This window comes from Podarcis vaucheri (genome assembly GCF_965113315.1).
Source record: "Podarcis vaucheri genome assembly, chromosome: 7".
In the NCBI taxonomy this organism is placed as follows: Eukaryota; Metazoa; Chordata; class Lepidosauria; order Squamata; family Lacertidae; genus Podarcis; species Podarcis vaucheri.
Genome location: NC_138765.1, coordinates 75,468,679 through 75,488,857, shown reverse-complemented (window position 1 = coordinate 75,488,857; position 20,179 = coordinate 75,468,679). Strand labels below are relative to the sequence as shown.

Sequence of the window (20,179 nt, the reverse complement as noted above, 5' to 3'; positions counted from 1 at the left end):
ATTTTATTGGTGGGGGGGGGGAGATTGCTATCACTGCAACTCCAAACAGTTGAAAGATGAGAGTGCAGTTGTGCAAAAAAGAAAAAGAGAGAGAGTTGGGAAGAGTAAACAGGTGATTGCAAAAAAGCAGAACCGTTCTCACGATTGTCACTATAATGTCAAAGCCTTTCTCACAAAGCATGCTGTTGCCACCACATCCAAAAGCACAGACCTGCTAACACTTTGTCATTTTGACTGGCTTGACATTTTTAACTTACACGCACAAAATGGACGGAGAGGAAACAGAAACATATAGAGGCTATTCTTCATGACCCCAAAGTAGAAGTGCTAACACAGCCTTGTCCAAATTTCTGATAGCTGTGATGCTTTCGTGTATTATTATTTTTTTTTAATACAAGCTGACAGAAAGCTGCAGTCACTCTCACCATTGCCCAAAGCTTTGTTTTTAAGTGTCTCCGCATTTGGGGTCCCCTTCCAACTCTACAACTCTATCTCTGATGTGGGTGTTCCTCCTAATTCAAAAGAAAAGCCCAGAACAGCAGCTTATGCAGATACATAAGAGGCAACCTCCCGTGACAGCGGGCCAGTTCTGCTGCCTCTCCTTTTTGGGAGCCAGACGCTGTATGCGGAGATGCACCAAAATGACATGCTCCCAATGGAGGCTATTTGGAGGGAGAAAAGCCGAGAGCTTTCTCATTCAGAGATGCAACAGGCATCCGCAGCCAAAAGCAGGTGAGCTCTGCGATGGCATTTCTCCATTAGGTGTGTGGATCAAGAAGCCACTTCCAATGCACAAGTTATTTGCCTTCAGAGGCTCCCCACCGTATCTCTGGATGAGTCAGTAGTCTTAGCTTACTTCTTTCAAATCAGCCTCCACTGGGTTTGGGCAATTGCCTCTGTCAATTAGGTGCATGGATCAATGCCCCAAGGCCAGTGGAGGCTGATGGGAAGGAAGGAAGCCAAAAGTGGCAACTCACACATAGCCAGTGAGCACCCTCCTCCTCCGGTGAGTCCTGTGGGCTGCTACAGGAACTCTCTGACAATGTACATTTGCTCATATGACGCCAAGAAACATTAACACGCTTAATTATTTTAGTTAAATTTATTTCTCGCCACACAAGTAGCCATCCAAACGGCTCCAGCCCAGTTTGGAAATTTCAGTGCTAGCAATTTTATTCTGCTGCAGAAGTTTGTTATAGTAGCAATTGCACCTTTTCCTGTCAATTTGATAAGCACAGCCATGTATATTCATTGCACTCAACTGCCAAGCAAGTGCGCCATGTTTTGTAGATCATAGAATTCTGCATTCTTGCGCAGCTTTTTAAAAAGCATTTTTAAGAGGTTTTCGCTCTCATCGCTGAGAAGCCGAGCTTGAAAACATAAGCATGTGGACTGGAAGTCAGCAAAACCCTTAAGTGATGTGGAAGTGAGGGTGGGTGGTGGGTACAGGAAAGACCACATCCACACCATACATTCAAAGCACTATGATACCACTGTAGACAGGCATAGCTTCCCCCACAGAATTCTTGGAGCTGTAGTTTTTAAGGGGTGTGTTGTTAGGAGACCCTCCCATTCCCCACTGTAGAGCTACATTTCCCAGAGTGGGAACACAAAATGACCAAGCCAAACCCGGGAGGAGGGCAGTACTGGGTTCATTCTCCCTCATGCACAGTAGAAGCTAGTTCATGAAGACATATGGGGCACTGCCCCACCAACTTCAGTCTGCCTTCATTCCACCTGCCTATCTCTCTTGCTTACAACCCGTCAAAGGACTGCAAAGGACTTTTTTAAAAAATGGTAAAGACCAACATTTCTGACACTTCGAAAAGCTTGCTGCTGTGTGCAAAACATTATCATTTCTGAAGCCCAGCGATCCGCCAGCATTTGCACCAGGCCAGACTGTGGATGCTGTAGCTCAAAGTACAGGAAAACACTCATTTAAAAATGAAAAGAGAGGGGACCTCACAGAAGACAGCCAGCAGTCCACATGAGTATTTGGGGAGGGGGGGTGGACGGATGTGGATTGAGAAGGCCGGTTCCCCCCCCCTTTCCTCCTGATGAGCAAGCTATAAGAGACAGGCCAGCTTGCACACAGTACACACAATGGGAAGTATTGCTGGCTCAGTGCTATCAACACAGCTTATACAGTGGTATCTCGCAAGACGGAAAACGCGCAAGACGAAAGAGTTTTCCGTTTTTTGAGTCGTTCCGCAAGACGAATTTCCCTATGGGCTTGCTTCGCAAGACGAAACATCTTGCGAGTTCTTGCGAGTTTGTTTCCTTTTTCTTAAAGCCGCTAAGCTGTTAATAGCCGCTAAGCCGCTAATAGCCGTGCTTCGCAAGACGAAAAAACCGCAAGACGAAGAGACTCACGGAACGGATTAATTTCGTCTTGCGAGCCACCACTGTAAAACCAATGGTCAAGTTAAGTGCTCAAATCTCAAATTGCCTGGAAGAAACAAATAGGGCGAAAACAGATAAAATACATGTGACAGAGAATGCAACAACTTGTAAACCTGGGGGTTGCATCTCACCTTTCTCATTTGCCTAGAACATGTACACTCCATGACGGTCAAATACTATATCAACACTATACCTTGTCCATCTTACTGAAGCATCAGGTGGGCATTTTGGCTCTGCAATTTATTTTTTAAGCAGCGCTCACATAACGTTCAATACCTGTCCACCTTTCACTTTATTCACCTCCCCAAAAGAGAGTCAGGAATATTTTAACAAATTTGAGGTGTGTTTGTGTGATCATGGTGTCACTAGTGGGTACTAACCAATAGGCACCAACCACACTCAGCTTTTCTCCAATGTTTCTAGAACTGGTTTGTTCTTGGTAGTTTTGTGGCCTTTGTTCATAGACGCAGGAAAATGTATGTATGTATGCTTTCATGTCAGAACCCCCCCCCCACAGGTTTTCAAAACCACTCTCACCACCCTTAAAATTTAATGTCTGTTTTTGATCTTCTTTGGCGTCAATCTTGGAAGTTTATGCCCATCATTTATAAGAAGTGCTACAACAACAGCCCAGCAGAGATGCAGAAGAAGAACGGCAGCTGGTTGTCCCTCCAGGACAAGGATGTAGCCCTCCAGATGTTGCTGAACCACATCTGCCACCATCTCTGACCACTGACCCATGCTGGCTGGGGCTGATGGGAGCTGGAGTCCAGCAACATCTGGAAGACCACAGATTTCGCCCATCCCTGCTCCAGAACGAGAAGTGAAAACAGCACCAGGGAGATGTGAAATTGTCCAAACAGTAACATGGTTGGGCAAAGTTTAAGTGGTTTCCCTCCTAAGGGAAAGCCAGCTTATTCAAGTTCATTCACTCAGTGATTTTCACTACCTCCATCTATTGCAAGACAGTAGTAACCTCAAACATCCACATACATTGTACAGGTTTTTGAAAGAGATCACGAAGAAGTGCTAACCAACCCACTTTGCAATCCTAAATTTCAAAAAGGATCCACCATTATCTAGGGCAAGGTTGCGGAACCTGAGTCCCACCAGAGTTCTTCAGAGTCTGATTCCCACCAGTCCCCATCCAGCATGGCCAACATCAGGGATGGTGGGAGTTGCAGTCCAACAATATCTGGAGGGCTGCAGATTCCCTGTCCCTGACCTAGGTCAACCACAGAGTGAAGGAAAGTATATCAAGTGACACACAACCCCTGCTTCCCATTCTCATTTGGGTGGCAGGTCTATGACACAGATATGGGGAATTGCTCAAGCCGTAAGTCCGTACTTTGCTTGGCACTGGTCAGACCACAAACAGCTACATTTGATTGGCATTTCAAGCTTCCCATCCAAGGACTGGGACCACTTGAGTCCAATGCCATCTCTAAACAGGGTATGTATCCCATGACTGGCGTACTCTGGTCCATGGGGTCACGAAGAGTCGGACACGACTAAACGACTAAACAACAACAACAACAATCCCATGACTGCAGTATTCCTGAGGGATGCCTCTCCAACCTTGCGAATCCTTCAAGGTGGTCCTGGGGTCATTCTATTCTTAACAAATCACAAGTATGTAATTGTCTCTGATGCCCTGGTGCATTTTGATGCTTAAAGTTACTGAACAGGTAACTAATTTCCCCCTCTACCCTGCGTACAAATTTGGAAGCAGGTGGTAACGGAAATTTCTGTCACCTCCACGTGACTCTTGTGTGTATCAGCTTCTATTGGTACGTGACAGTCGCTGCCGCATTTATTTTTAACAGTGCTGTCGTTGTTTTAAATTGGGTATGTAACCAGAGTCAGATTTTGCGGTTTGCAAAGGCTTAGATGAAAATCCACTGGGTGTAATGAAAGGCCAAGTTGAATTTATTCCTGCTTTCTTATACGGAAAGCAAGCTGGACACTGAATCCCTTTTCTCTGGCATCAGCTGCTTTTGCCTTCAGTGCAGGGGGAAAGTAAATGCTAGCAGCTGATGCCACAGAGAAGAGAGCAGAGCTGAGAGATGGATCTCCTTGTTCCCTTTAGCAGAGAAAAACAAGAAACAGCGAGTGTGAGCAAACAACGGAGGCAGGAGCACGACTTGCCCAAGGTGGACAGGAGACCTCTTGGCCCAGCTGCTTGTGGTAACTGGCAGACACTTCGTAGTTTCATGGTTCGGAGAAGTCCAGTGCACAATTCAAACCTGAAGACATGCATGGAGGGAGAAGCACAAAGTGCCCAACTCTCTACCAAGTGAGTTATTTCCCCCTTTCTTAGGGCAATCGCATGGTGTAGATCCAGGCACCATGTAGCGTGCAAACAAGGCCTGAATAGTAAAATGAAGAAAGGAAGCAAAACCTTGGCACAGAGCCAGATCTTCACTTATGGTTGGATACAGGACTCCCAATGGATACAGGACTCCCATAATGCACCATTTGCAGACACAGCTTAGATTTTATAGCTACTGGCTAGCACTGTCCTTTTCATAGCAAAAGAAGAAGGGTCCCCCCCACCCCCAAGATGGAAAGAAAGTAACCAGAACATTTTAAAAAAAACAAAACAAAAGAAGGTGCAAATATGCATGACTGGAGAATTGTGTGTTGTTGCTTTTTAAAAGCACTATATAAAATGCTATTTCTTGATTGAGAACACAGTATAATTGCACTGGGGAGAGGATGCCACAGATACCAAAGCTCATTAGGGTATGTGAAGAGAACACCAATCAATCACATTGGTCAGGGTAGGGGAAGCAGGAGAATTTTTAAAAAAAGAAAAAGATTCCACTGATTTGCAGATATCTAAGTTTCCAGGACTTCTGTTCCTCGTTTGCTTGCAAACATCAAGAGTCAGGAAGGCGTGACATGCAAAGGACAGTCTGAATAGTTCCCCCCCATCTCTCTGTCTCCACCCCTATTTCTTTTCCAGCGTCAATTTGCAAACTTAAAAAAGGAACCCCAAGAAAACAAACCCTCCGCACAAGAGTCTTTTGAAGGCACTTCTTGTTCACATAATGTCAACGAAGAATTCGCAAGGGTTGCCCATGGCCTTCTGGAACGACTGGCGGCTGCCGGTCAGCTCGGGGGGGACGGAGGCGAGTTCCCGCACGGGGGGACCCCCAGGGGGCCCACTTGTCCCATAGACTTTGGGGCCCAGCTTGGGGAGGCTGCAGAGTGGAGGAACGCCCGGAGGCCCGTGCGAATGGCGGCTGTGTGGGCTCCTCTCGCTGGGGGCAGCAGAGGCGCGGCTGTGGTGGCTGAGCTGGCTGAGCTGGCTGGCCGGCCGCTCGCGCCGAAGGACGCTCCCTGCTACCCCGCTCCGGGCAGTAGGATCCGATTCGCTGCCACTGCCGGCTGACTTGCGGTCCTTATCCCGAGCCAGGGTCCTCCGGCTTTTCTCGCTGTTGCTTCGGTTAGAGCCGCTGCTTTTACTTCCTGGGGGGAAGGAGGGAAGGGGGTCAGTGAAAGGGGAAAGAAACACAAGTGGCACGTCGCCCACGCTTCTGACCGGCGCCTGCCGATCAGCGGTGAAGAAAGAACAGATGAAGCAGTAGGTCCCGCACGATGTTCGCATGCGATGGATGGCTACAGGACTCGGGTGAGCACAACTGCCGGGGCAGTTTTTGTCATGCATGGATGTCCAGAAACCACACTGAAAGCCTCGTAGAAGCAACGCAGCAACATTTTCAAAAAGGAGAAGTGATAATTTTGGGGGGGAAACATGCTGGGGTAAAAAATAAAAAAAGCAAAGGCAAAGGGTGTATTCTGTTTCGTAACAATAACGAAAAGCAACCCTGCAGAAAGATTCACATGAATGTTTATTTCGAAATGTCCTGAAATCCCAAGTGGGGACCTGTAACCACAAGCTGCACTGTATTCTCCCTCCTAAAAGCCCTGCTTGGGTTCAGGGTTCCAGCCGGCCGCTCCCTCTAAGCGTGGCCTTCCACATTTCTCCAACGGACACTCTATGTTGCATGACTGCGGAGCATGCTCAGTCTTCAAGGCCATGCAAGTCTCTTGGAGGATTTGCCCTCGTAAGTTGTTTGTTTGCTTTTGATGTGTGGGGTGGCTGGTTTGGTCTTTGGTACTTCTGCAATCCTTGGGATACCTCTGCATGTACCAATACCTCCCTCTTGTTTCTGAGCGGCCTCATCTTAGCTACAGTCCTGTTGGCACTCACCATCCAAGTTTGCTATTAGAAGACTCAAAAGTGGCTTTCCAGGAAGCATAGCTGCTGACCAGGCACACACACAGTTTGTATTTGGCTGCAGTTGCTTTCATGCAGAGATTCATTGCAAGCTGCAAGAAGTTATTCTGTGTACTTAGGTATCCGAAATATTGTATTAAAACACACACACAGGCAAGGGAAGAACAATGAGTTCTCCATCTTTGATGCCTGAGATAGCAGAAGCTTATCTCAACAGTCCAACAGCCCTCAAGCTAGCCAAAGATCCAGACCATGGGAAGAGCATTCTGTGAACCATCTAGAGCAGCGGTTCTCAACCTGTGGGTCCCCAGATGTTGTTGGACTACAACTCCCATCATCCCTGAGCTCTGGCCTTGCTAGCTAGGGATGATGGGAGTTGTAGTCCAACATCTGGGGACCCACAGGTTGAGAAAGGCTGATCTAGAGAAAGAGTTTGTGTGTGTGTTTGAGTATGTACACTCCACAAGAAAGGACTCTAGCCCTTTATCGACCACCACTCCTCAATAAAGAAGAGAAAACAGATGTCATCTGGAATGTGTGACGTTTCAGAAGGTAGCATTCTGTCCCCTTAAATTCCCGCTAGCTCTCAGACTGGGAGCAGATCTAGAGCTCTAAGTTTTGTCATCTAGCTGCTCAGTTGAGCTCAAATCTCCATCAAAAGCAATGTCTGTTTCACAGTAGAGCTCTCCAAGGTCCTGAAGAACTTCAGCAATTCCTGCTTACTAACTGAACCTGAGGGATGTGGGTGGTGCTGTGGGTTAAACCACAGAGCCTAGGACTTGCCGATCAGAAGGCCGGCGGTTCGAATCCCTGCAACGGGGTGAGCTCCCGTTGCTTGGTCCCTGCTCCTGCCAACCTAGCAGTTCGAAAGCACGTCAAAGTGCAAGTAGGAAGGTAAACAGCGTTTCAGTGCGCTGCTCTGGTTGGCCAGAAGCAGCTTAGTCATGCTGGCCACATGACATGGAAGCTGTACACCGGCTCCCTTGGCCAATAAAGCAAGATGAGCGCCTCAATCCCAGAGTCGGTCACGACTGGACCTAATGGACCTTTACCTTTACCTTTAACTGAATCTGACACCCTGTAAACTGCAATCTGCTGATCAGCACTGGGGAAACTCCAGCCGAACTCTCCAGTGAAAGCTTTGCTTCCTATTCTGCAGGCTGTCCCAGCTCAGATGGCTGGGCAGCCCAGGATAATTCAAAAGGAAACAAAAAGGACAGAGGGGCAGAGAGAAGAGCATGGGAAGGAGAGACACGCTAAGAGTTTCAGAATGGGGGAAAACACAAGAATCTAGATGATCATGCTATATATGAAGCAATAATATCAGTTTTCAAGGGAGGTGTGTGAGACGCTTACCAGTCCCAGCCATTCCTTTATGAATCCTTCAGTCTAATGCTTGCTCAGGACAAAACAAGGGAATAACAGTTACAAAAGAAAAGGGGGGAAAGCTTCAAGTGAAATGACACACAACTGCAGCAGCCACAGCAGCAATGCACTATTAGGCAGAAGGTGGTGAAGAGAAAAGCAACACACTACCCCCATCATGCTCTCTGCTCCCACTTTTCCAGATATCTTTGCGCCTAATATAGCATAGCTCTTGCACCTGTGCATTCAAGAAAGGACACCTCGCCTCATAGCAACCTGCTTAGTACAGTCTCCTGCCAAGGCCGTTCTTCAGATGTTCAAATGAGGAGGTATAAATGACTTAGGTCCCAAACATTCCCTACAGACCCTTCTCAGGTGTTAAACACAGCAGGCAGAGTGAGTGTGGCTTGGCACTTCCACTGCCCTCAGAAGTTCAAGGTGGCATTGGCTTGGGAGAAGGCATTCTCTGTGGCTGCACAAATTCACCGCACAAAGTTCAAAATATTTTCTAAATGATGCAGATGCAACCTTAAAAAGCAGCCCAACTCACTGTTTCAGCAACTAAACTTAAACAAGTCTTTGTTGGACAGGAATGTGGTAGGCTGGACAGGCGACAGCCAGAATATCCAAGTTCCCTTTCTCTCCCCCCCCCACCTCACCTTTTGTTTTGTTTTTCAGAGCTGATCTGTCATTACCAAAAATAATGCTTATTTTTAGATATGAAATGTTAAATTGCTGACTCTGCTGTGAATATTTGCTTTAGATTATAATCAGGCCCATGGACAGGGACTGTTTTAATTTTTGCATGGAGCCTAACAACATATAATACTAACGCTATCAATGGGTGTTTTTTAATGCTGCTATGGTTTGTATCTGGCCATCAACGTAGGCAACACAACTCTACTCCCTCCTCCAGAAAGCTGAGACACTGACACAGTTTGCAGGTAATCTTGAGCCAAACTATGGCTTAGCATAAGCATACAAACATATGGGTTCTCTGGGCTAAGATCAGGGCCACTGAACTCCTCCCTAGTACTACTACTACTACTACTACTAATTTATTATTTATACCCTGCCCATCTGGCTGGGTTTCCCCAGCTGCTCTGGGTGGCTTCCAACAAAACACTGAAATACAATAACCTATTAAACATTAAAAGCTTCCCTAAACAGTGCTGCCTTCTAAAAGTTTGTTAGTTTTTCTACTATTGCAACAACAGTACCTGGGTCTAAGCTATGGTTTGACTTAGTGTTATGTTCAAGCCTGGGCTCATGGTTTGTTTCACTTCAGACAAAGCACAAGTGGTAAATGCCAAACAAACCTTGGTTAGAGTTTGTGGTTTGTCTGCAGCAAGGCGAACCATATACACCAAACCATGGCTTAGCTCCAGGCAGTGCAGCAGTATCAGGAGAGGACTGCTGTGGCTGGGATCTTCACTCCAGGAACCTGTGCCTCTAACTCACATATGCTAAACCACAGCTTGGCTTGCCATCTAATGTGAACCAGGTCACCGAATCTATGCAGGCAGCTCGTTTAAAACAATCATTCCTTCACGTTGCAGGAGAAAGAAACTGTTTCCATGCATGATAGACAAAGGGAGTCATGAGAAGAGGAGAGAGGAAAACCAAACCAAGGGGTTGGGGAGAGGGAAGATCTAAGCAAACGGCCAGCAGGAATGGAAATCATGGAAGGGGGATGCACACGCCAGAGAACCTACCTTCGCTTTGCTGGCTCCCTGCGCTGCCGCTCCCATAGCTGAAGCCTGGGTCCTGGTAGGCCGGCGGGAAACACGGAGGGGCAAGGGGGTATTGGTAAGGATAGCCTTGCCCCAAGGGCCAAGGTGTGGCCGGGTGCGGGAGGGGGCCCAGGGTGTCTTGGTCTGAAGCTCCGCTGGAACCATTGTTAAGGTTCAGTGCAGCCAGATCTGGAGACGGAAAGGAGAAAACAACTTCCATGATGGCGCAGACACACGGAACGATATGGCTCAGGGGCAGAGTATGTGATTTGCATGCAAAAGGTCTCAGGTTCAATCTCTGGTATCTTCAGCTGGGGCTGGGAAGGACTTGAGGCCTGGGAAAGCCGTTGCTGATCAGACCCTTCCCCAGAGGGCGTAAGGAGGGGGACTTACTGCCACAGAGATCACCAAAGACGTAGTAGCACTGCTCTGAGAACGTGATTTTGTTCACAGTGTGCCTGAGGTAGCCGTGTTTCAGCATGCTGCTGGCGTACTTCCGGGCCTCCCTTCGGTCTTTAAAGCCCTCCACGTGCGTGTAAAGCCAGTCGACCACGTCCGCTCCTGCAAACAGCAAGGGGAGTAGTCAAAGGGGGGAAAGCACCACCAATTTGGTAATTCCACACTGCCCCCCACCTATCCAACCAAACCGGCACTCCTGGTAAAAATGACAACTTGTTTATTTTACATTGCCTGTGTCCTCACTTGCTTTCAGTCCCCATTGCCCTCGCTTGCTCAGTGCGGTGTAGTGGTTAAGAGAGGTGGACTCGTAATCTGGGGAACCGGGTTTATGTCTCCACTCCACCACATGCAGCTGCTGGGTGACCTTGGACTAGTCACACTTCTCTGAAGTCTCTCAGCCCCACTCACCTCACAGAGTGTTTGTTGTGGGGGAGGAAGGGAAAGGAGAATGTTAGCTGCTTTGAGACTCCTTCGGGTAGTGATAAAGCGGGATATCAAATCCAAACTCTTCTTCTTCTTCCTTTCTCAGTGATTTCATTATGTAGCCAAATCTGGTTTGGCAGAGAGTATTCAGATTGCTTAAAGCTACTGAAGCTGGGGAAAACATGTTTCAGATAAATACACCACAGAATAAGTGGGAGTAGCAGCTGGTGCTATGTTTCCTCCTTGAAACCATGGTTTGCCAACCATACTTTCAAGCCCTGGTTACCATGGACCCCAGCTATTGTTAACCAGAGTTACGGCTGGTGCTGTGGACAAAACCATTAACTGTGATGAGGAAGAGTAGGAAGAATTCAAGGGGGAAAGGAAGAGGAGGAGGAGAAGTGGAGGCTGCTCACTACCTGTGATTAAAGGATGGGCTGCATTACATTTGCACTGCCCCATGCTCTTGTGTGAACCTGGTGCCCTCCAGTTGTTTTGGACTACAAATCCCATCAGCCCCAGCAAGTAAAGGCTGTCTCATGCTACACCGTCATAGAATCATAAAATTGTAGCGTTGGAAGGGACTGCCAAGGGTCATCTAGCCCAACTGCTATGTTGACTCCCTCCCTGTTCCGGGGAAAAACACACAAGCTGTGACAGTAATTCACAATTCCTCATCCAAGCTGGCAGGGTAGCAAAGTGGCACAAACCGTAATCCAGAACAGGAAAGGGAATATTTTGCCGCCAGAGTTGACATCACTGTATGCTGGAATTCCACTGGCCCTTCCTTGGCCTACAACTCCCATCAGCCCCAGCCAGGAATGGCCACTGGTCAAGGATGATAGGAACTGAAGTCCGGCAGTGTCTGAAGGGCACCATGTTGCTGAAACCTGGTTTGGTTAGTTCCTTCATAAGCACCCACACAAGCAAACGTCATCAGCGGCAAAAAAGAAAACCTCAATTTAGTAAGGTACCTTTTCTCCCACCCTCAGCCTCAGAAGCAGGAGTCACTCACCTATTACTGCATTGGAGATGGTGATTTTTAACCACATCCTGTCCCGAATCTCAAGGCCAGAATCCGACAACTGCATAACCTTGACAATGGTGGCCATGTCGCTTTTAACAGTTAAAGGGGATTCGTCCAGCTCTGGAAAAAAAGGAAGAGCAGACAGAGATGTTGCTATAAAGGAAACAAGGAACGGATGGAGGCCGAGAGGGAAAGCGGGGGTGGGGGTGGGGGAAGCAGTTTTACGCAAGGACAGCCCTGCCACGAGGAAAGCTGAGGTGGGCATTTTAGCGTGGATGTTGCAGAGAAAGAAAAGGACCTGACCATGAGGTAAAATCAGCCAGCAACTCCTCCTGCACAAGCCTAACTGAAATGAACTTCAGCTGAGCAAGAGAGAGGTAGACAGGGTGTGAGGAAAACTGGTCCCCTCCATTTTGTCCGCCTCATTTGGAGGCGAAAAACAAGAAAGGCATTGTTTCCGCCGTACTTTGGCTGAAATGTGAAACTCATTGCTGATGGGGGCTGATCAGGGCAGCAGGAGACTACCCATCATTACACACCCACATCATGACATGGAGCAGTTCTGAGGGGATTCTGGGAGAGAAATGATAACTGCCCGAGGCCACCATTTCCTCCCTCAGAATGGTGAAAGGGATCATTCTGGCAATACTTTGCATGAGCTGTGAAACTTATCACAGGTGGAGGCTGTGGTGGCAGGATGTTGTTGTTGTTGTTTAGTTGTGTCTGACTCTTCATGATCCCATGGACCAGAGCATGCCAGGCATTCCTGTCTTCCACGGCCTCCCGCAGTTTGGTCAAACTCATGTCCAACCATCTCGTCTTCTGTCATCCCCTTCTCCTTGTGCCCTCCATCTTTCCCAACATCAGGGTCTTTTCCAGGGAGTCTTCTCTTCTCATGAGGTGGCCAAAGTATTGAAGCCTCAGCTTCAGGATCTGTTCCCCTCATTTTCATGTTACCCATCATGATGCTGAGTTGCTTCCAACTCAGTTATGCCCAGAGGAGACTCGTTGAAATGAATGAACCTAAGGTAGCCACATCCATTAACTTCTATGGGTCTGCTCTGAGTGGGACTGGCATCCGGTACAACCCAGAGTGCATTTCTGAGGCGATTCTGGGGGAGGGACAATGGGTGCCACAAACCAGCATTTTCTTCCCCCTCAGAACAAGGCGAACAAAAAAGGAAAAGAAACGGGCCATTTTCTATTCAAAGCCACCCAAAAATCCAGTGGAAAGTTCTTGTTTGTGAACTTTCAGCCTTAGAGAAGTGAATTAGCAGCAGTTGGGTCTCCTCCTTCAGGTACCCAAACACCTCAGGCCCAGGCCTGAAGATTATACTGTTAAATCCTGCGTGGCTTCTCTTCATTTCGGCATGGCTTGTACTGAAGAACAGACAGCATGGAGGCCAGCAAGAAGGGGGCGGGTGTCATTATTTTGATCTCCCGCTACAGGCACCAAAGTCTCTTGAGCATCCAAATAAATTTAATTGAATTCTCTTGCTTTTAATAGAGAACCTTGTCCAAAAAGGAGACTGGCCGGGGTGTATGTGAGATAACTTTCAAATTGAAGTGCCTGTGCTGCAGATACTTGGTGTTTTATTGGGGAGGATATCTATATCTCTGTTTATCCAAATTTCATGTCAAGAATTCTATTGCACAACTGCATTCTGTGAATGACACATGTATCTGGCCTTTTTGTGTAATTTAGGCTTTCTTCCCATTATTATTATTATTATTATTATTATTATTATTATTATTATTATTAAATAAATTGGATGTGGATAAATTATTATTATTATTATGTGAAACCTACACTAGCTGAAGAAGTATATCTGAGATACTTCTATGTATCTTTATCACATACAGCCCCACTTTAAGGGTGTTCACAAGTGAAGTATTTCAGATTAAAAGTGATGGTGTCACTAAGGGCATTTCCTTGGTCATGAAAGGTGTGGGGACGGCATGGGGAGGGGCTGACTAGAGTCACGTCAAACTGTCGTTCTGGCCTAGGGACCTGCTCTCAACCTGCCCCCGGGCTGTACCACCTTGCTGGGCTATACCGCTTCACCTGAAGGAGAAAGATGCTCACATGTTTTCACTCTGTGCAAGTGAAAACAAATCCCTGCATATGGAAAACTCAAATGTCCGGGAGAAGAGCCCTTCTCTCTAACAGGCTAGTTTTCTATGTGGAGGAAAAAATATTTATTTATTAGGGGGAGAACCCAGAAAATGAAGGGGGGAGAGGAACAAATCAAGGATAGAAGCCAGGCAGCCAAGGCCAACCTGGCAATTGCCCAGACTAAAAAGTCAAGACTGAACCACAAGCTTTTATACCTCTATCAGGCCAGCAGGGAGACCAATGGGGTGCCAGGGTGGGTGGAGCCATCTAGGCACCCAGGGAGGCTGCCCTCAAGAATTTTTGGACTACAACTCCCATCAGTCCCTGGGGCAGAGAAGGGGGAGAGAGAAACAAACAAACAAACAAACAAATAGGAGAGAGAGGAGTTGGCAAGGGAGAGAAAGAAAAGAGGAAAGAGAGACCCTGGAGTTGATAAGAGTTGTAGTCCAAAACATCTGGAGGGCATCAGCTTGGCAAAGCTGCACTACTGGAACATGTCTGGATTTTATTTTTTAATGGAGCTACAGCACTGAATTAAGACCCAGTTCATTTCCCACAGAAACTTTGGGATCCACTTATTTTTCCATGCTTATGTCATCTGTCAGAAAAGGGGGGGGGGAAGCGTGTGGTGAAGGAAGACTTGGGAACACACAGATTCAGGCCATGCACCCCCTTGCGACACCAGAAGAACATCATCATCCACCACTTGCCGTTTTACCCACAAAGGCTCCAGGGTCCCGTTTGCAACCAATTCTCGCCAGGTGCTCTGCGGCAACGTTTGGCTTTGGCAGGAAGTTAGTTTGGTTAGTAGCGAGGAAAGCAACCTGCAGTTTGGGTTTGACAACGTTCCAATTTGAATGTGTGGGGAGCAATAAATGGGGAGAGCCCATTGTGAGGGGTTTATGTATTGGTGTGTCTGGGGTGTGTGTGTGTGTGTGTGTGTGTGTGTGCACGCGCGCGTAGGAGACTGACAAGACCACAGCAGAAACCACGTGGAGTTGGAAAGACCACAGCTGCCTGTTTTGGTTCCTACAGAGCAGCAACTGGTATCCAGAAGCATACTGCCTCTCACAGTAGCAAGAGAACAGAGCTGTCATGGCTAGTAGCCACTGATGGAATTCAAGCTGCCCTCCAAGTTGGCAGCCATCACCATCTCTACATCTTCTGGAAATGAATGCCATAGTTTGCTTGTCTCCCCCTTGGAGTCAGCTGAGAAGAGGCTTGTAAAAACCAAACAACCTATCTAAATCCACTGAAAAAGACCCTCAGAACCACATGCCAAGGGTCTCTAACGTCTGGGTGGTGTCAGCCTAAAACATTATCTGTGGGGGAAGCCTCCTCCGTCCTTCCACGGATCCCCTTTAGGAAACCTGACTGCCAATTTTTGCTGTAGATTTTTTTTTTAAAAAAAAAATCCTAGTAGTCCTTACTCCAGCAACTCGATTGTGAGAGGGGTCTCACATCGCTATCTCCCCAAAAGAATGCAAAGAATGTCACAGCAGCCAGCGGCAATCTGTCGGCAGACAGCCAAAGGCTCTAACAATCTCGAGTATGCACTGAATTGTGCATGCATGTGCCAGGGGCAGGGGACTTCAGCTCAGTGTTCCTCAACCTGGCGCCCTCCAAGCATTTTGGACCACAACTCCCAACAGCCTCACCCAGCACAGAGATCGTCAGGTTGGAGAAGGCTCCTTTGGCTAAAATAAAGGCAACGTCAGATATTTTTTGCTGATCTTCATGGGAAGCTGTCTAGCTAGCTCAGTTCAGCCTACACTGACTGGCAGCTGCTCTCCAGGTTTCTAGCCCTACCTGGAGATGCTGGGGATCAAACATGGGACCTTCTGCATGTGAAGCAGATGCTCTACCAATGAGCTATGCCCCTTCCCTTCTCTCTGCAGGATGGTACTGTAAAGGACTTTGAGGCTTCAACCAGTACCTATAGCAAGTTTTTTTGGAGTGGGAGGGAGGGTTGGGCAATAGCCCTCCAACCCAAAGTATGCCCATCTCCACACCACTATCCAGTGTAGGGTAGCAGTTAAAGTGCTTCAATAGGACCTGGAAGACCAGGGCTCAGATCCCTTGGGCATGAAGTTCACTGAGTGACATTGCTCCAGTCACTGCTTCCCATCCCAACCAACCTCACAGAGTTGTTGTGAACCATGTACACCACCTTGAGTTCCTTGGAGGAAAAAGGTGGGGTGTCAAGGGCTAGAAGCCGTTCTAAAAGGCGAAGATATTTGAATGGTAAAATGAAAGAGAAAGAAAGTTCCCCCCAGGCCTGTGCTTTGCTAATGTAAGAAGAGCCCTGCTGAGTCCTTTCTGGTCCAGCAACTCTCTAGCCACTGTGGTTAATAGACACTGACAGCCTTATCCCCAGTGAATTTGCTAGTTCCCTAGCAAATAAGCAAATGTCCTTTAATGAGGACATCAGAAGGGCCCTGAAGCTGAATCAGACCAATGGCCCATCTAGTCCAGCAACCAACCAGATGCCCAACTGAGAATCCTGCAAGCAGGTCCCTGAGAGCATCACCCAACATTCAACTCCCAGCACCTGACATTCAGAGGCCTCCTGCCTCCTACAGCAGAGGCAAATCACAGCTGCCAAGGCCTCACAGCTGCTAACAACCTTATCCTTCCGGGTTTTGGGTGGGCCATGGAGGGAAAACAAGTTTTATGCTCCCCACAGCATTGTTGTTGCTGGAGCTCTTTGGCTTTTGGGGTTTCTTTTGTGTGTGTGTCTTTTGTTTGGAGTTTTGTTTGTTTGGCTCTACACTGCCAGCCCTGCGCAGGAGGAAATAACCTGCCCGGTCCTGGCGGCAGTGTGACTTACTTTCCGAATCGGGAATTGAGCTTGTTAGTGAGGAGCTGGTAGAGGTGATGGTGCTCATGGAGGGGCTCATACCGTAACGGGGGTACGCTCCCGTCAGGGCCGTGGTATGAGAGATCCAGGCGGCGGGGTCGATCGGCCGCACGGGCTCAGCTGGAACGCGAGAGAAAACGGGGAGGGAGAAGAAAGGGTTAGCAGGCGCACTCTGTGGCGGTTCATCTCTTTCCTTTCAAAACTTACCGTATTTTTCGCTCTACAGGACGCACCCGACCATAGGACGCACCTTGTTTTAGAGGGGGAGAACAAGAAAAAAAATCTCCCCCTCTCTGCTCAGCGCCCCTTCAGCGAAGCGGCAGGAGAAACGGATCCCCTTCCATTTCTCCTCCCGCTTGGCTGAAGGGGCGCTGCGCAGCTCTCCCTCTCTGCTGAAGCCAAGAGAGACTTGCTCTCCCGGCTTCAGCAAAAGGAACCCAAAGCATTTGGAGTACAGTGCGAGGTCCCGCTGCACTCCAAAGGCTTTGAGCGGCTATCCCTGAAGCCTGGAGAGCGAGAGGGGCCTGGAGAGCGACCCCTCTTGCTCTCCAGGCTTCAGCGAAAGCAACGTGTAGCCTCCGGAGCGCTTCGGAGACTTCGTGTTGCTATTGCTGAAGCCAAGGAGCCTGCATTCATTCCATAGGATGCACAAACATATCCCCTTAATTTTGGGAAGGGAAAAAGTACGTCCTATAGAGCGAAAAATACGGTATATCCTGTCTCCCTAGAGAAGCATTCAAGGCGGCTTTAGGCACAAGAAAAAGCTGCGTGCAACATGGCCCCTGAAACCTCCCCCTCTTCCCCACCCCCAGACCTCTTGAAAATGGCTGAGGGTCTTGGCAAACCCTTAACAAATGTCTCTATAATGTACAGTGCTGGATGCTAGGTGGTTCCTAATGGTATTTGTATTGCTTCTCACATATATTTGCATTTTATTGCATTCTGCAGAATTCAAACTGTGAATACAATGAAATACAATATTCATTTTCTTTTATTGTTTCACACAATTTACACACCACTTGGTTGTAAACAGCAATAACAACCTCAAAGCAGCTTACGAAAAAGGTAGAACAATAAGATTGTCAAGAAAAACAATTAACAACAATAATTCAAAACATTCAGAGAGATTAAAACCATCAGTAAACTAAAAGCAGATGAAAACACGTATCATTGTTCTAAACACCTGGGTAAGCTTGTCAAAAGAAGGAGATAAGGAAAACACAATTAAATATCAATATTTTATATTTATGTTGTGAACTGCCCTGAGATCTATGGGTATAGGGCGGCATACAAATTTAATTAATCATCACCATCATCTTCCAAGACCATCTGACATAAAAGCTGCCTTGACTGCCCCTGCTAAAAAGGCTCTGCGTCCTGAGTACCTATTGGCCAGTTTTCTTAAAGCATAAATAACAAGCTGGGCTTTCTGCCCTTGTCTAGCCAAGAAGAGCAGGATTCTGCTTGTTTCATTTCAGGGTCCAGCTCAAATCTACACTTTCAGTTCCAGCAAATAACCTCAGGGACTCTGGGCTGGAGAACACACACCCCTTCGAGGCTGAATCCAAGGCAAGGCTGGTGGGGCCCATAAATACAGTTAGCTTTAGGAAGAGTCATAAGGTGTCTAAAGCTTTCACTTTACTGGTCCAAGTTCAGGTCAGAATAGTATTTAGTCTCATCTTCCCTTCTGTAAGAAATATGGGTCAGGTAGACTGCATGTGTAGATTGTTTTTATTTTATATCTATGTCATTTTAAATTGTTATAGATATTAATGTTGTATTTTTAGTTTTAGATTTTGTGATTTATGTGGAAATGTTTTCCATTTGGTTGCATACCTTTTGATGTTTTTATTTATTGTTTATGACTTTTGTTATGCTGGTAATTATGTAAATCTTGCCATGTTGTAAGCTGCCTTGAGCATTGTTTTAACTACAGAAAGGCGGCATACAAATAAACTGATGATGATGATGATGATGGATCCATAGTTTACAAATGCATAAACCCTGCTGCCATGTCTGTTTTACCAAGGATTTCCTTGTGCCAGTCCTGACTCTTATTTATTTCCTTCCTGCATTTACATTCTGCCCAATTAACTGCATCCTCTGGGAGGCTCACAAATTCAAAATAATTAAAATGCAAAAATGAAATAATTTAGCAAGCAAGGCAATAGAGACAAAAGTAGCACCAACATAGAATGAGCATAAAAAACTGTGTGAAGCAGCATAAAAATGGTTTAGAACAGGGGCGTCCAACTTCCAAGAGATCTACTCACATGATTAATATCTGGCAGTGATCTAAACCAGCCTTTCTCAACCTGCAGGTCCCCAGATGTTGTTGGATTACAACTCCCATCATCCCTAGATAGCAAGGCCAGAGCTCAGGGATGATGGGAGTTGTAGTCCAACATCTGGGGACCCACAGGTTGAGAACCGCTGATCTAAACCCTTTTTGGGGGAGATTCAGGTAAAAGTTGTTGAGCTTTTTAAGGGAGGGAAGTCCCGTTTTGGGGGTGGGGAGATCAGGTCAAACTTGTTGTGCTTCTTTTGGGGAGGAACATTCCATATTTTGTAGGGTTCAGTTCAGAATTGTTGAGCTATTTGGGGAACATCCCGCTTATGTGCAGGTTAAGGTCTAATAAATGAAAACAGGTGCTAAGCGATAGAGCACTAAGGACACAGTCAGCCTTGCAGCGAAAAGGCCGGATGGAGGAGCCAGCAATCTACCGCAATCTACCAAAACCTACCAGTGATCGACCAGTCAATCCAGATCGACCCAACTGGACATCCCTGGTTTAGAATCATAGAATCATAGAGTTGGAAGAGACCACAAGGGCCATCGAGTCCAACCCCCTGCCAAGCAGGAAACACCATCAGAGCACTCCTGACATATGGTTGTCAAGCCTCTGCTTAAAGACCTCCAAAGTAGGAGACTCCACCACACTCCTTGGCAGCAAATTCCACTGTCAAACAGCTCTTACTGTCAGGAAGTTCTTCCTAATGTTTAGGTGGAATCTTCTTTCTTGTAGTTTGGATCCATTGCTCCGTGTCCGCTTCTCTGGAGCAACAGAAAACAACCTTTCTCCCTCCTCTATGTGACATCCTTTTATATATTTGAACATGGCTATCATATCACCCCTTAACCTCCTCTTCTCCAGGCTAAACATGCCCAGCTCCCTTAACCATTCCTCATAAGGCATCGTTTCCAGGCCTTTGACCATTTTGGTTGCCCTCCTCTGGACACGTTCCAGTTTGTCAGTGTCCTTCATTGAATCCATTTCATTGGATGACTCCCTAGATGTGTGTTCTTCAACCTCAGGTCCCCGGATGTTGTAGGACTACATTTCCCATCAGTCCCAGCCAGCAGGACCAACAGTCGGGGATGGTAGGAGTCGTAGTCTAACAACACCTGGAGATTACATAGCCTCTCCACTAGCATCACTGCTCTAGATAAAAAGTTTCCCTCTTTCCACATCATCATCATCAGCACCACTCCTTTATAAAACCTCATGGACGATCAGTGCCATGAACTGTGTGTGCTTTAAGGCTG

The 20,179-nt window shown here is 47.2% G+C and overlaps 1 protein-coding gene and 2 long non-coding RNA genes across 6 annotated transcripts in view; 2 read left to right on the top strand and 1 right to left on the bottom strand.

The window, feature by feature from the left end:
- LOC309536539 overlaps positions 1-20,179 on the top strand; it is a 253,860-nt gene that overhangs the window by 34,873 nt on the left and 198,808 nt on the right. The window lies entirely within an intron of this gene.
- The window catches only part of DVL1 (dishevelled segment polarity protein 1), a 129,712-nt gene that overhangs the window by 38,283 nt on the left and 71,250 nt on the right, over positions 1-20,179 (bottom strand). The window contains exons 11-16 of one of the 4 annotated variants that reach the window (XM_082230035.1): positions 16,603-16,752; positions 11,645-11,776; positions 10,141-10,308; positions 9,730-9,936; positions 8,006-8,044; positions 5,776-5,877 (exon numbers count right to left, since the gene is read on the bottom strand). In XM_082230035.1, the coding sequence (XP_082086161.1) occupies positions 8,034-8,044; positions 9,730-9,936; positions 10,141-10,308; positions 11,645-11,776; positions 16,603-16,752 (668 nt within the window). In that variant the 3' untranslated portion in view covers positions 5,776-5,877; positions 8,006-8,033. Of the gene's footprint in view, positions 1-1,099; positions 5,878-8,005; positions 8,045-9,729; positions 9,937-10,140; positions 10,309-11,644; positions 11,777-16,602; positions 16,753-20,179 lie in introns of those variants that run through there. The other 3 variants (XM_082230033.1, XM_082230034.1, XR_014221495.1) reach the window with 3 other exon arrangements.
- On the top strand, positions 7-5,222 carry LOC309536513. Its single transcript, XR_014221547.1, has 2 exons — positions 7-4,703; positions 4,759-5,222. It is a non-coding gene; the product is annotated as an uncharacterized lncRNA (long non-coding RNA).